This window comes from Semicossyphus pulcher, unplaced genomic scaffold, assembly GCF_022749685.1.
Source record: "Semicossyphus pulcher isolate SPU_LCO1_2020_fin unplaced genomic scaffold, fSemPul1.0.p SCAF_17, whole genome shotgun sequence".
NCBI classification, from domain to species: Eukaryota; Metazoa; Chordata; class Actinopteri; order Labriformes; family Labridae; genus Semicossyphus; species Semicossyphus pulcher.
The window spans coordinates 20,424,043-20,438,523 of NW_027211681.1; the positions used below are offsets into that span (position 1 = coordinate 20,424,043).

The 14,481-nt window shown below is 40.5% G+C and overlaps 1 protein-coding gene across 1 annotated transcript; it reads left to right on the forward strand.

The window, feature by feature from the left end:
• Positions 1–755: 755 nt before the first annotated feature.
• Positions 756–13,791, forward strand: ern2 (endoplasmic reticulum to nucleus signaling 2). The gene is made up of 24 exons (XM_069666223.1): positions 756–1,065; positions 1,679–1,796; positions 1,889–1,922; positions 2,228–2,300; positions 2,380–2,452; positions 2,662–2,784; positions 2,875–2,976; positions 3,909–3,968; positions 4,075–4,291; positions 5,017–5,095; positions 5,465–5,615; positions 6,035–6,177; positions 6,332–6,520; positions 7,293–7,446; positions 7,700–7,804; positions 7,895–7,985; positions 8,356–8,545; positions 8,630–8,726; positions 8,862–9,061; positions 9,274–9,421; positions 9,784–9,911; positions 10,172–10,295; positions 10,634–10,701; positions 10,786–13,791. The coding sequence occupies exons 1-24, from the start codon at positions 976–978 to the stop codon at positions 10,966–10,968; spliced, it is 2,940 nt and encodes a 979-aa protein (XP_069522324.1). The 5' UTR covers positions 756–975; the 3' UTR covers positions 10,969–13,791.
• The last annotated feature ends 690 nt before the right edge of the window (positions 13,792–14,481 follow it).

A 14,481-nucleotide genomic window follows, 5' to 3' on the forward strand; every position in this document is an offset into this window, starting at 1 on the left:
TGTAAAATGTATTCTGCAGCTGTGGAGGATCCAGAGATGAGTTCAGAAGATGTGGGTGCTAACTAGACTGAAAGGGCGTAATGAAAAGGTTATGATTGATACATTATGGGAAATATATATAAATATATTTGCCTTTACTGGTTAAAATTTCACCATTCTATATTTAGTTTGCCTGTTGTGTAAAACAAATTAAAATGTACAAAGATACACTGTTTCAATATATTGCAAAGCATAAATACCAGATAAAGACCTAAAATATTGAAACTAAAAAGCAATCTATTCTATTTTTTTAAAAAGTGGATATCTCAACCTGCTATGTCACTACCTGCCAAATAAAACGTAGCAGAATTAAAAGTATAAAGTACAAAATGTCCTTCTGAAATGTAGTGACGTGGATAAATAAAGCAGCAGTAAAAGTAAAGTACAGAAAAACTGTACCTAAGAGCGATCCTTGACGTAAAGGTACTTTCCACCAGTCATGTAGATGTGTATGGGACAGTAAAGAACAAACAATAAACGTCCTCCACTACATTCTACTGCACAAAAAGCCGCTGTTGTTGTGTCCACAACTGCCCTGCTGTCTGTTTCCACGTGTTCCAGCCGTTTCTACAGCCCCTCCCCTTTCGTGTCAAATCTCTCCGCCCATTGGCCAGCCGCTTGTCAATCAGAGCGTGGTGCGCGAGATACCCCGCCTGCCTCCCCTGCTTGACAGTTCGCTCCTGACGTCACCGGTTCCGTCCCAACACGGAAATATGGAATAGTGACAAGAACGGTTGCGTTGCTGTTATGATGTGTTAATTTGCTCCAATAAGCCAAGATTTCACCGTGTTTGTCGGCTATCCGCGCTGTTTTTGCGATGATAAAGAACCAGTGCTAACTTTTTGACAAATGGACACTCCTGCTACTAGAAATGGAGAGAGAGTTCGACCTCTGTTGTTCGTTCAATAGCTTCAGTCCTCTCGTTTGTTCAGAGCCATGAAAGAAAGAGTTGTGGGGGTCATGGGGGCTCTGAGAAGCCTGCTGCTGGCTCTTCTCCTGCTGTCCTGGGAAGGCAAACTATTTCAGGTAAACTTTTTAACGTCAAATTGTGTGGCTGTGTTTGTTGTTGTGAACGCTGTTCATTTCTTGCTATTTATGCGCAGTGGAGTCCACAACTGGCATCCCCCTGCGCCTCTGTGTCTATTTCTGGCTCGAGCGAAGTGACCATGATATGATAGGACGTTTGGTCCAAATTGCCTGTAGAAAGTTAATACTGCCTGTGCGCGCGTGTGTTTTAACGTCTTTGCGCGTGCATGAGCTTCACTGGGCACGTCTTGACTCAGTGTTTGCCGTGGTGCGCTTCTACCACAGTTCAGTTCTGCGTTGCCAGTTGCCACCCGTTGGTGGGTAAATATGGGAGCGGTGAACACACACAAGCTCTCAGTAAAGGGTATAATGTTGGAAGTAGGAGGGGTGTGTGTGTAAGGATATCCTGCTGCATAAGGACACTATAATAATCAGAGCAGACACATACTGCTAGAACCGGACACACCCACTCAGACAAACTCACACACCCACTGACACACACACACATGCTGTTGTCAGGCTATGTTAACTACAAGATACATGACACTGTGACTGGACGCCCTGTCAGACAGCTGGCCTAAAGGTTCTCTCTTACTTTATTTCGACCCATTAGGTTGGAGGGGTCAGATCGGTCACCCTCCCAGAATCCCTCCTGTTCGTCTCGACACTTGACGGAAATCTGCATGCTGTCTCCAAACAGTCAGGAGACATCAAGTGGACCCTAAGAGAAGGTGCATACACATTAATAACAACATTATGTCCTAATTTTTCTTTCAATTTTTTAAATATTTTCTTATTAAAGTTCTTTTTTGATTTCTTTCAGACCCAATTATTCAATTACCTGTCTACCTCACAGAGTGAGTATCACACATGATCATATAAACACACACTCTGGGATAGGACAGGGGGTTTTTTTGTGATGTGTTCATTGTATCAAGAACTGTCAAGGACTGAAAGCTTTGCTAGTTTCTAGTGCTGTTACTTATTCCTGGATCACACACTTCCTGGTATAAATCAAGAATTTACACTATTATATAACAGTGAAGCACTTGAACAACTTGTACAGCTTCCTCTATAAAAAAAATCCTTCGCAAAACAAGTGGGAGGGGGGTAAAGAAGGCGAGAGCATCGATACACTTTAATTATTTTTTGTCTTTTGTAGGCCGGGTTTTCTCCCAGACCCCAACGATGGCAGTTTGTATATCCTGGGTGGCAAGCACAAAGAAGGCCTGATGGTAAAGAATGCAGTGTGTCTGTGTGTTTTGTGTGTGTAAGTTTTCACTTTATGACGCCACTGTTTGTATGTATTTGCAGAAACTGCCGTTCACGATCCCAGAGCTGGTTCAGTCAGCACCCTGCAGGAGCTCTGATGGGATGCTCTATACAGGTGAGTCACTGTCCCTGGTATACACATTTTTTACCGTTGATAAGTATTGTAAAGATGCAAGACACGTGATAATTAACAAAATGTTGCTTGCATATTAAAGCTTGCATGTGAGAGAGTTGTCACAGAGAGACAATGACAGACATCCATGTATATATTGGACATATTTAAATACCATTGGCTAATATGTGTGTGCATGTGTGTGTATGAAGGTAAAAAACAGGATGTGTGGTTCGTGGTGGATCCTGAGACAGGTGAGAAGCAAACCAGTTTAACCACGTCAGCCTCTGAATCCATCTGCCCCAACACTCCTCTGCTCTACATTGGGCGCACAGGTATGTGACCAGATACACACTAACGTGCACACACACACACACACATACAAGCATCTTGTTTTCTGATCTTATCACTGTCTTGTTTTCCAGAATACATGATCACCATGTTTGACACTAAGACACAGGAGCTGCGGTGGAACGCTACGTACAACGATTACTCTGCTCCACCTTACGACGAGAAACAAGACTACAGTACGTCTCTAACATAAACATCCTTGTGCACACACTCAGTAACACAGACTGAAGTAAATCACTATAAACATGCCCTGATGACAGGTTTGCAGAACCTGCTTTTGATATCCCATGTAAAGCAGCTTTGGGTTTTTCAAAAGGTGCTGTATAAATTAAGTTATTATAATTATTATTATTGTTATTATTATATGATTGAGCATTAAAAAAACTGGAATAACGTCATACTTTCTACATCTATGAGAGGTGCATTTGAGGAGAAGTAGCACTGTTTAGAATAAAAACAACCTCTGTAGGGTCTCTCCACTTATACATAACATTTGAGTCTTATTTAAAGGTCAGTGCTGCAGTTTCACTTCTTCAATTCCACCTGTTTTTGTTGGCAGAGTATCTAAAAAAATTGTCAACAGATTTAATTTGCATAGTAATAAAAAAAAAAAGTAAATCTGATGTACATATTTTGTTTGAGTGAAAATAAATAAACATTAAAATATCGTAAAACTTCAAGTTAGAGGATTTTGCAACCTTTGTGTAGATATTTGTTTTGAATTATTTATTTTTAACTCCATGCGTCTTACATCTTTTAACATTATTTATTGCATATTCATCAAGTCTTATTTATTATGTTTTAAAGCTTTTACCTCTGTTGATTGCTCTGCGAATGTTGTGTGTGATATGCGTGTGTGGTATGCTGTTGGGTACGTGAACTGTATACACACTGACACTTTTACACAAATGAAGTTCCTAACAGATAAATATAGTTATTAATAATAATATGTACTTTCTAAGTTGATATATTTAATATTTAAAATAACCAGATAAAGTGGTTCAAGAGTGCAATCAATGGAACTTCACCCAGTATGAGAATCAGGTGAAAGAATGTGTGAATCTCCTGATGACACCTTCCTGACTTGTCCTACCTGTTGCTCTTGCAGAGATGGCCCATCTTGTGTCGAGTGGGGACGGTCTGGTTGTGACAGTTGACAGAGAGTCAGGTAGGGAGAGGTGTGTGGTTTTTACTACATGAATACCTTTCAATGAATAAAATGATGTTATGTTCTTTACTTCCATTTCTTCTTTCCTGGTTTTTTCATCATCCAGGTGACGTCTTGTGGAGTCAGAACTACGGCTCGCCTGTCGTGGGGGTCTACCTGTATTCAGGAGACTCACTAAGACACGCCCCCCACCTTTCCCTCGCCTTGGAAACACTTCGCTTCCTCACCTTCTCCTCTGCCAGCGACCAGGCAGACACACACTCTACACTGAAGTGGAGCTATCAGTTTGTGAAGGAGCAGGCCACCGCAAAGACACAACTAATGTAAGAGAAATTATACATCTACACAGACAGTGAATCTTTGGAAAATGGCAGAAAAAGTTTGGCCAACATTTTTCTACTCCAGCTAAAAAGTGTTAAAAATGTCATCCATTTAAAAACGTTTGCTTGTGGTCTATTTATTTCTTGGTTAAGTCTGTTTCATGACTAAGAGTTTACAGGTACAATATACTAGTACTGCAGTTTAATAAGCCATTGTTAAACTTTAAGCTGCAACTTTTTTGAGGTTATATATTTGAAGGGACACCTGCCAGCCAATCAGAAACCTCTTTGGCATTAATATAATAATTGATTCAAAACTGCACTCCTATATCTTCACGTCATTAAACTGCATTTATTTGATTCTATATGACTTGGATGCAAACACCTCTGGCTAAGGATGTTTTGAATGCTTATGAATGTTATTTCTTAATTATTATAATTAGACATTTGTTTTCATTTTAAATGTTAATATTTTATGACTGTATAATACTGCTGCTTCTTGTCCTAGCCAGGACAGAGACACTCTTGTAAAAGAGATATTTTATTTAAAAAAGAGTCAAAACTGGTGAAATAAGATTAATAAAGGTTAATAAAAAAGTGAGTGATATATTTTTTGCAATAGAAACTCTAAAATTGAATCAGTTAATTCTTCCTTTGTTTGTCTTGTTGCTTGTCTTTTATCAAGCATGAAGATTGACTGAAGGAATAACTTTATTTTTTTTCTTTAGACCCACACTTTATGTAGGAAAATTGGACTCACAACTCTACGCCTCCACTTCTCTTGTCCACCACGGAGTCTCATTAGTGGTGAGTTTAAATATATGTTTATCGTCATATACCTGCATTCAAACCAGGGCTGTGCACACCGCCTCCATCCATAATCACACATTATGTTGATAACATGTGAACTGTTTATATTCTACTGAACCACATTGTTCCAGGAAGAAAGCACAGATCTGCCATGTTTGCATAAAAGGAGAAAATGTCGTTTTAATGAAAATTAGACTAGCTTCATAGTTAGTTAGTGAGCTAGTTTCCTTAAACATTCAGGTGATCCTCCCTCATGATTTTGTAGTACACAGTTCAGATCAGGTACAACAGAAGTTAAAAATCACGGAGATCATAACAAGGTAGCTGTTATGCGACTCTTTTTTTTGCTTCTTGTTGCCGTTGCAGCCTCGGGGACTGACACTGGCTCGAATTGAAGGTCCGGTGACGGCTGGTGTGACCCTCAGAGAGCGAGGGGAGTGTGAGATCACACCGTCCACAGACGTGCGCTATCCACCTGGCAGCACCAACAGCCGGAAGAACCACTGGCTGCTAATAGGTAAACACACACACAGCTTAAACACACTTTTCTTTCATGACCAGATGGAATCAAATAGGAATGAATGATTTTCCTGAAAGCTGTGGCGCTTTGTGCTTTCTGTAACTTTACATTTAGATAAACTAGTGTGTCTCAATATTAACCAGTTTTTCATTCAAGGCATTTTATCTAAATTTGAGCTGTTACATGAGAGAGTATTGCGCTAAAACAAGCAAATATTTCAATAATTTAAGCATGAAAAACTCATGAATGTTCAGCGTGTCGTAAATAAAAGGCATCCACTCTTTCCCAATTGTACATTTTTAATAACATTATATTTTAAGTTGTTTGTTTGCTGTAAGAAAAAAGGCAAAACTAAGATATCCTTGACACAAACACTCTTCTGAATGCATCATTTCTCTGTATTTCGTGTTGTGTAGGTCATCACGAGCTCCCTCCAGTGGCTCACACCACCATGCTGAGGGATTTCCCAGCCGGCCTGCAGCGCTCCGGCGAGGCAGTCATCCCCCCTCGACAGTCTGCCTCCCCCGTCTCCCCTAGCTCATACTACCACGAGCGCTATGTGAGTCACAGCTCCAAACTACCCCTGTGTGTATTAAAGCCGTTTACACCTGAGAGTCAGTACATCACAGGAGTTATATCAGAAAATGTCCCTCTTTTTATGAAGCTATTACTGTCTGTTACACCATTTCCATTGTTGTTTTTGTGTCCTTCAGTTCCAGATGGTAGCTGATGGGCAGGACGACACAAATGCTAACGGAGGAGGGGTTGATGGGAGGCCATCAGGGCAGACTCAGACACCAGCGGCTGTGCTGCCTGTCTTTATCACGCAGGACCGTCTCACTCTGGCTGTCCTGACGCTGCTGCTGGGAGGATGGCTGGCCTTCGCGCTCACATACCCCATCGTGAGTGTGTGTGTCTCACGGCTTTCTCTTGTTAAAATGCATGTCTGTGTGTGTCATTGCAGCCAAAGAGTTATGTTGTGATAGAAATATTTGTGTGGAACTTTTCTCAACCTGCTTTACTTTCACTTAAGGAACAGGTGTGCATCTCCTTACACTAGGAGAAGCAAGAAATAGGGAAAGTGAACACAAGAGCTTAAAGGTATCCTTTACCGAGAACACACAAAGGTATGCAGCAATGTGCCAGCAGAAAGAGGGAAGTGAAAGATTTAAAGCTCGTAAACATGGAGGAAAAACAAAGCTGGATTTTTTTTGTCAATGTTTTTTGAGGAAGAAAGAGGAAAATAAACATAATACACTTTGGCGACTTACACTGAATCTACACATAACTTTTATTTATTTGTTTATGTTTGAAAGAAAACTGTGCATCTATTGATCTTTTCTACCTGAGGAAAAAGTGTAACTTTAAACTACCTCTAAATTGCATTTTTTCATGACCCTTCTCTGTTTTCTCTTTATTTTTTTCTTATTTTCTTATTTATTAGCCTATTGCTACAAACACTTGTAATAGTGCATCTGGGGCTTGTTGGGCTTGTGCATAAATATATGTTCCTGTCCAAATGCTATTACGTCCATATCAAACTAAGCCAAATTAGAATGCTGGAATGAATCATCTTCAGTGGCTACACTTGGGTTTGGTCTGTTGAGGCTCTCAGTGTTTTTTCTTAATGATTAAAAAGATAATTAAGTGTGATCTCTGTGTGTGTTTCTCCAGCGAGCAGCACAGCAGCTGAAAGCTCAAAGGCAGCTCGAGGAGGCTTTAGAGTCCCGTCTCCAGCAGATGCAGACGAACACGCAGACAAACACTCAGACAGTGACCCCGGTTTCTTCAGACACAACCCTTTCTACTGACACTAACCTCTCCAGTGGTAAGTTACTTACAAAACAAGCTCTCTATTGTGATGTATTCATTGTATATCAGGACTTTGGGGTCCCCTCAATGATTTAACAGGTTTTGCATCTTAGAATTGCTCTTAAGAAATGAAAGATTTTTAAAATGCATAGTGTTGAAACGTTATTTTCTGAAAGCCTAGAAATCATAACTATATTATACAATGCTTGATAAATGAGGTACAGAAAGTTCCATGAGAGACACATCACACTTTATATCTTTGTATCCAGACCCCCAGGCTGCTCCTGCTGAGCCTCCACCCAGTCCCCACTCTCACAGCAGCAGCACCTCAGATGTGGATAAAAACGGCACCGCTGGTCTCAGTCCCACAGCAGGTAACACACCAAACTGATTCTGAGTATATATATATCCTCAACATTACGATTAATTTCTTGCTGCTTCTTCTTCCTCCCTTCCTCTCTCAGAGGGAAACGGTGAGGAGGTGCAGGTGGGTAAAATCGCCTTCACTCCAGCTCAGGTGCTTGGACACGGCACAGCGGGGACTTTTGTATTCAGGTACAGTATTTGGATTTCAACTGATGATACACATAGTTTATTGTATTTTTAATATAATTAAGTGTACAAAAGTTGTACTTGAACATTTGTGTCGAGCATTTTCACACACTTCAATGGGTCTGTTTCCATTCCGGTGGAGTTTGTTTACTACCACCTTTACTTGTTGTGTTGGAAAGGCTGCTGCACCATGAGAGAAACAGTTTTCTAAGCAGTCCCTGTTTGGAACATCTGCAATAACTAAATGAGCTAAATGATGCTGTACAAAACCTGCAACAGACTGTAACAATGTCTGTATAGTTTTACTTGTGTGTTTACAAACCAATCACTTAATTTCTGTGCTTTAAAACGTCCTCTGTTCTTGTGCCTTTAGGGGTAACTTTGATGGCCGTCAGGTAGCAGTGAAGCGAATACTGCCGGAGTGTTTTGAGGTAGCCGAGCGTGAGGTGCAGCTCCTCCGAGAGTCCGACACACACCCCAACGTCATCCGTTATTTCTGCACAGAGAGAGACCGCCTCTTCACTTACATCGCCATCGAGCTGTGCGCTGCAACCCTGCAGCAGGTCGGTACTTTAGGGCCTTTTAGTGTCATTTTACTGTCATCATAAATCAGTGACAAAAGTAACATAATGTTTTTTCCCCTGCAGTATGTGGAGGATCCGTCTCGCTTTCCGGAGCTGAACCCTATAACTCTACTGGAACAGACCATGTGCGGGCTGTCACACCTCCACTCGCTTAACATAGGTCTGAGATACACAACGCCACATAAATATATACAGCACACCTACGTATACATGTTCATATACAAATGATTTTGTCCCTAGAGAAGAATATTTTTGTCCTTATTTCCTCTTCCCTCTCCATCATCTCTTCTTCTAGTCCATCGAGACCTGAAGCCCAGAAACATCCTCCTCTCCAGTCCCAGTGCGCTGGGTCGGGTCCGAGCTCTCATCTCTGACTTTGGACTGTGTAAAAAGATCCCAGACGGTCGGTGCAGCTTCTCTCTGCGGTCAGGAATACCAGGAACTGAAGGGTGGATAGCACCTGAAGTGCTGAGGGATACTCCAGGGAATAAACCGGTAGGATGCATATGTTTTCAGCTACCATGTCCTCGGTGAGAAAGAGGAATTCTAGTTACAGATGACAAAACAGGTTCATATGTGCCAGATAATTTGTAGAAGTGTGCCCATTGGTCTTTAGAGGAATAATTACTCGATTAAAAGCTCTGAGGTAGAGACGGGTATAATTCGTCTTCTGATTCACATTTCCCTCCCTTTATTTCTCTCTACAGACGGCAGCGGTGGACGTATTCTCAGCAGGATGTGTCTTCTACTACGTGGTCAGCAGGGGGCAGCACCCTTTTGGTGATTCACTGAGACGACAAGTAAACATCCTGTCGGGAGAATATTCACTGTCACATTTTATGGAGGATATACACGGTAAGAAAGTTCCTAAATTCTGACTTAAATCTAGTTCGATCAATCCCACATGACTGATTTAATTTCAACTATACTTCTGCATAAAGTTCTCAAACCACCTGAGCTCAGATCACAACTAAACAATGTGACGTTGTGCAAATACACTCAATGCTCAAAGGATTTTATTGCGATGACTTGAGGCTTGCAGGTAGAACTGTCTCTGAAGCTGAGTCCCTTAAATATGTACACGTTCCTTTGGTTTACACGCAGTTATCAGACAACAAAGTGCTGCTTTTACCATCATTTCAAAATCGCACACATCAACACCGCACCGTCAATTTGAATCACGAAAAACCCTGAAAGCTGTCTCCCTCTCAAATAAGATGACGTCATAGCCCAGGACCTGATCGAGCAAATGATCAGTGCTGAGGCCGAGTCCCGTCCGTCCACCGCCTGTGTGCTCAAACATCCGTTCTTCTGGAGCCCCGAGAAGCAGCTGCTCTTCTTCCAGGTGTGTTTAAATCACGGCCTTAGATACAAAAAAGGTTTAGTCTCTTGTGATAGTTATAAAAAAGAAAGTTATATCGATCTGTTTTAAAAAATACAATTTAGATGCTTCATTTTCTGTTGTCTGCACTGAACAGGAATGTGTAAGAAGAGTATCAGTATATACTTGGGAAGTGTAAGTTTTGTGTATTCTGTTTGTTTAGCCTTCTGTCTCTGTCTGTAGCCTCCAAAAACAATATACTGTATGTGTTTGTGTGTACGCAGGATGTAAGTGACCGCATAGAGAAGGAACCAGCAGACAGTCCAATTGTGGTCAGACTGGAGACAGCAGGAAGAGCAGTGGTTCGAACCAACTGGAGGATGCATATCTCTGTGCCTCTGCAGACAGGTACACACACATTCATACATACATAAGCTGTATTCCACTTAAGGAAATACTAAGTGTGTTTTCACGGCATGGACAAGGGTGTTAATGAAGTTCTAGGGACTTTATTTTCCCCCCCAAAAGGTCCCTGCTAGAGGGGTAGTACTCTATGAAAGTGCAGGGGCTTTGGGGTTGGACTTGCTGGCGCTAAACATTTCTGATTGGTCGAGTACTCACAGCATCCAGACGACTTTTCCAGATGTCATCAGACTAATTTTGCTAATCTAATCACCTGTTTTTCCCTGTGTATGAAGACAAAGCCAAAGATGTTTTTTAATCCTTTTTTCCCGTGTTCATTCCAGACTTGAGGAGGTTCAGGACATATAAGGGAAACTCAGTCAGAGATCTGCTGAGAGCCATGAGGAATAAGGTTTGTGTGCATACTTATTCAACTAGAAACTCTTTGACAGATCAGTCTGTTGACCTTTTTTTATGTTAACATTGTACGTTACAGAAACACCACTACCACGAGTTGCCCCCGGAGGTGCAGGAGACCCTCGGCGAGCTGCCCGAAGGCTTTATCAGCTACTTCACCTCACGTTTTCCACGGTTACTGATGCACACACACGCTGCTCTGCACATCTGCGCTCAAGAGAGACTGTTTCACCCCTACTATCTGACCCCCAACGCCAAGTAGCATTCAGACGACTCCACACTCCTGCACATACACCGAACATTGCCGTTCTTTGTAGTGAGCTCAGTGATGCCTGACAGTGCCCCGTTATTGCTTTTGTAAAGCCCAAACTGTTTTTAAGGGGGGGTGATACAGTGCTGTGAAAAAGTTTTTATATGCCTTTAGATTTTTTTTTTTTATAGATGAATTTTTTCTGCAGCTACTAAGAAAGGATTTAAAAACATTGACTTAGGAAGCCCTCCAAGTGTATGAACCAATGACTATATATATAGATGGATGACACGTCTCCATCTTCTCTCAGTGTATGAAATGGAAGCCAAAATACCCCTGTGATAGGCGCTGCCATCTTGCGATGGTGACGTCATTTGGAGCCAGAGTTGCGCAGTAGAGATTGTCGGGTGGAGCCGCTGAAGCCACTTCCGCGAACTAAAACACACACTTAATTTACTGTAAAAAACAGTAAAGATCCTGCATCTTGGCGTATTTAACAGCTTCTTGTGTTGGTCTGAAGCAGACGTTCACAGATATGTAAACTTGAATGACTGTAGTGTTGTTTTAGTTACGTTTCCTCTCATGTTCCTCCTCAACTCTGCTAATCCGGAACAGATCGTCTGCAGGAGCCGTATTTGTCAACAGAGCTGTCAATCATCCTTTTTACAGCATCAAATAACTAATTAAAAATAAACTTGTCAGAGAAATTAACACTTGGACGTAAATCAGCATGATAAGAACTAACTATAATGACAGAAACCAAAAATGTATTTCAAAAATGTATTCAAATATCATGTCCCATCTGTTAACATGGAGGAGGCGGGCTTTATGACCTATACTGCAGCCAGTCAGCAGGGGGCGATAGAGATGTTTTAGCTTCACTTTTAGGATGCTGTCATGTCGTCCATCTTTTTATACAGTCTATTGCTGTGTTCGAAATCGGATACTACATACTGCATACTGCGTTCAGCGGTAGTATGTAGTATGGAGGAACTTTTCAAATTAATTTTGCAGTATGCTACCAGGCGCCATTTTCCTGTTTTGGACAAATGCAAACTGCCACTTCTTTGGCTATAGCGCCCCCTTCTGCTGGAATGCTGCTGCTGTCCACTATTTTAACTGTTGTTGTGACGTTCCAGCGCTTTGCATTGTGGGATACAGTAGGCGAGGTTGACTGGTCCGAAGCACATTGGAGATTTTCTCCACATCAGTACGACATCCAGGTATTTTTGGCATACTGCACATTTTGCTTTTGTTTGCACACTGCATACTACATGTTGGCCAAATCAGTACGTACTGCTCGTATGGTAAGGCATTTCGACCACGGCATATGAAATGAACCCACAAAGGTAGCATACATTTGTTACGCTAATTATAGAAAATGTTTTAAAGTTAATCTTATATTATTCCTCAAACAAAATACACATCATGAAAGATTCAATTAAGCTCAATAGAATATGGACTTATGTTTCCCCATTTCCTGATTTTAGGAAAAACAAACGCATTTCTATCTTAATATACGAGATCTGGAGAAACAACGTAAAATTATAAAGTAAAACTTTTTTTCTAATAGCGTGTTGCCAAAAAAAAGCTAGAACAGAGAGGTCAGGATCTCCTCATTTCACACCCTTCTTCAGTTGTCTTCTCTGCTGAGGCACTGGTTAGAGTTTTTAGATTCCATCTTTATTCTATAGCAGTTGTTCTTTTATTGTTTTTCGTTCCTTTTTTACGAAGAAAAAAACTACACAAAGTGCACCTGTGTGCTCTCAGGTTCAATAGTCTGATAAAATACAAACAAAATTTTAAATATTTGTCGTTTGGCCCATTCCATCAGATTTCACTGAAATATGTTTACAATTCTAACATTTCTAAAAGACGAACTAATAACATAAAATCTTATTTCAGAGGTTTGTTTTAAGTTTCTTTGTTTTATTTTGTAGCTTTTTTTGCCTTTATTGGATAATTAATTGTATAAATACAGTCAGGAAACAAAGAGAGAGAGAGAGAGGGTTATGACCTGCAAAAACATGAAGCCCTGTTATTAAAAACAAAGATGTAACATTACTTCAAATCAATGAAGACATTTAACTTTTTATGATGATTTACATTCAGAATAAATGAAATACAGTGTGCAGATTAATTAGCACCATTATAAGTGTGTGAGGTGCACAAACTTTGTCACAGCACTGTAAGTAATGTAGACACTGGATAACTCAGCTTGTGTTGCTGTTACAGGTGAAGTGTTGCAAGGGAGGAAAATCGTGTTATCTGTTTCACCTGTTAGTGAGAGTAAGAGTTTACTTCCCCCCCCTGTCGTTGTCGCTGCTGTGTTTCTCTCTGCTCCTCCGTAGAAAGTGCCAAAGATGCCAGATGTTTCTTTTGCTGGTTGTTTTTTATGTATTTGATGTGTGTGTGTGTTTGTGTTTCTGTTACTGCTATGTTAAATGTAGCTACATTGACTGACTGAAGAATGTACTAAGACTTGTCTTTCACTAATGACAATATTGGAGGACAAAGTTTCATATGTCTGGCATGTAAAAATCTGATCATCTCTGCAAGCAATAATGCTGCAACTACTTAGCCCCTTGTGTTTTAGCACATTAACCTTTTTATTTACCAGTTTTTATCAGAAATCTTTTATATCTTACCACTCCTGAATGTTGGTGTTGCTTTAAGGCCACTGAATGCTCATGTGAAATCTCTCCCTGTAACTACTGGATGAAGGTTTGTTCATAGGTCTGCAGTAGAATGAATGATGAAGAATTAAACTTTTGTACTTTTTTTGAATGAGTGAATTAAGTTGATGCTTTGGTTGTGCCAAAGAATGAAGTTAAACACGTTTTGTTGTTTTGTTGTTTTGTTGTTAAACACAAACAGAGAAAAGGAAACTTTGAGAGTTCCTTCCTAACCACTGCACTGTGCATCTGCAGATGCTATACAGACTTGACTATATTTAATATAAAACTTATTTTTCAGTAGTCAACACTAACCACAAGTGATAAAACATGATATGAACTTTAAATAAAAGTCTTAATTTTAGAGATCAGTTGTATACGGAAGAAGTTACACAACCGAAGTTGTCTCACCTCTTCCAGCAGAGAGAATAATCGCTGTAGGTTATTTTCATTCTTAACACAAGTGGAGAAGAAAAGCTCATGCTGTTAGTGTTGATGGACAACTGAATGCATAACAACAGTGTTGGCCTGTAATTTAAGTTAAGGAGTTAATGAGGCATTAGTAATGATGAAACAGCAGCTGTTTATGTAAATAGACAAACATTTGACCTTTGCCCTGATGTGCTTCTCTCTCTGACTGTACACTCAAGAAATGTATGAGAAATTAGCGATATGTCAAAGCCTAAAACAGCAGTTGTTATGTTTGCATTAACTTAAAACACTTTGTCCCATCTTGCACAAAAGTGACTTTACTGAGAAGGGTCATGCTATTCAGTTTAATCGTAAAAGAGTCTGACTCAGTTATGATGAGAAGCCACACATGCACTGACGGGAACAGAGAGGAAAGTTT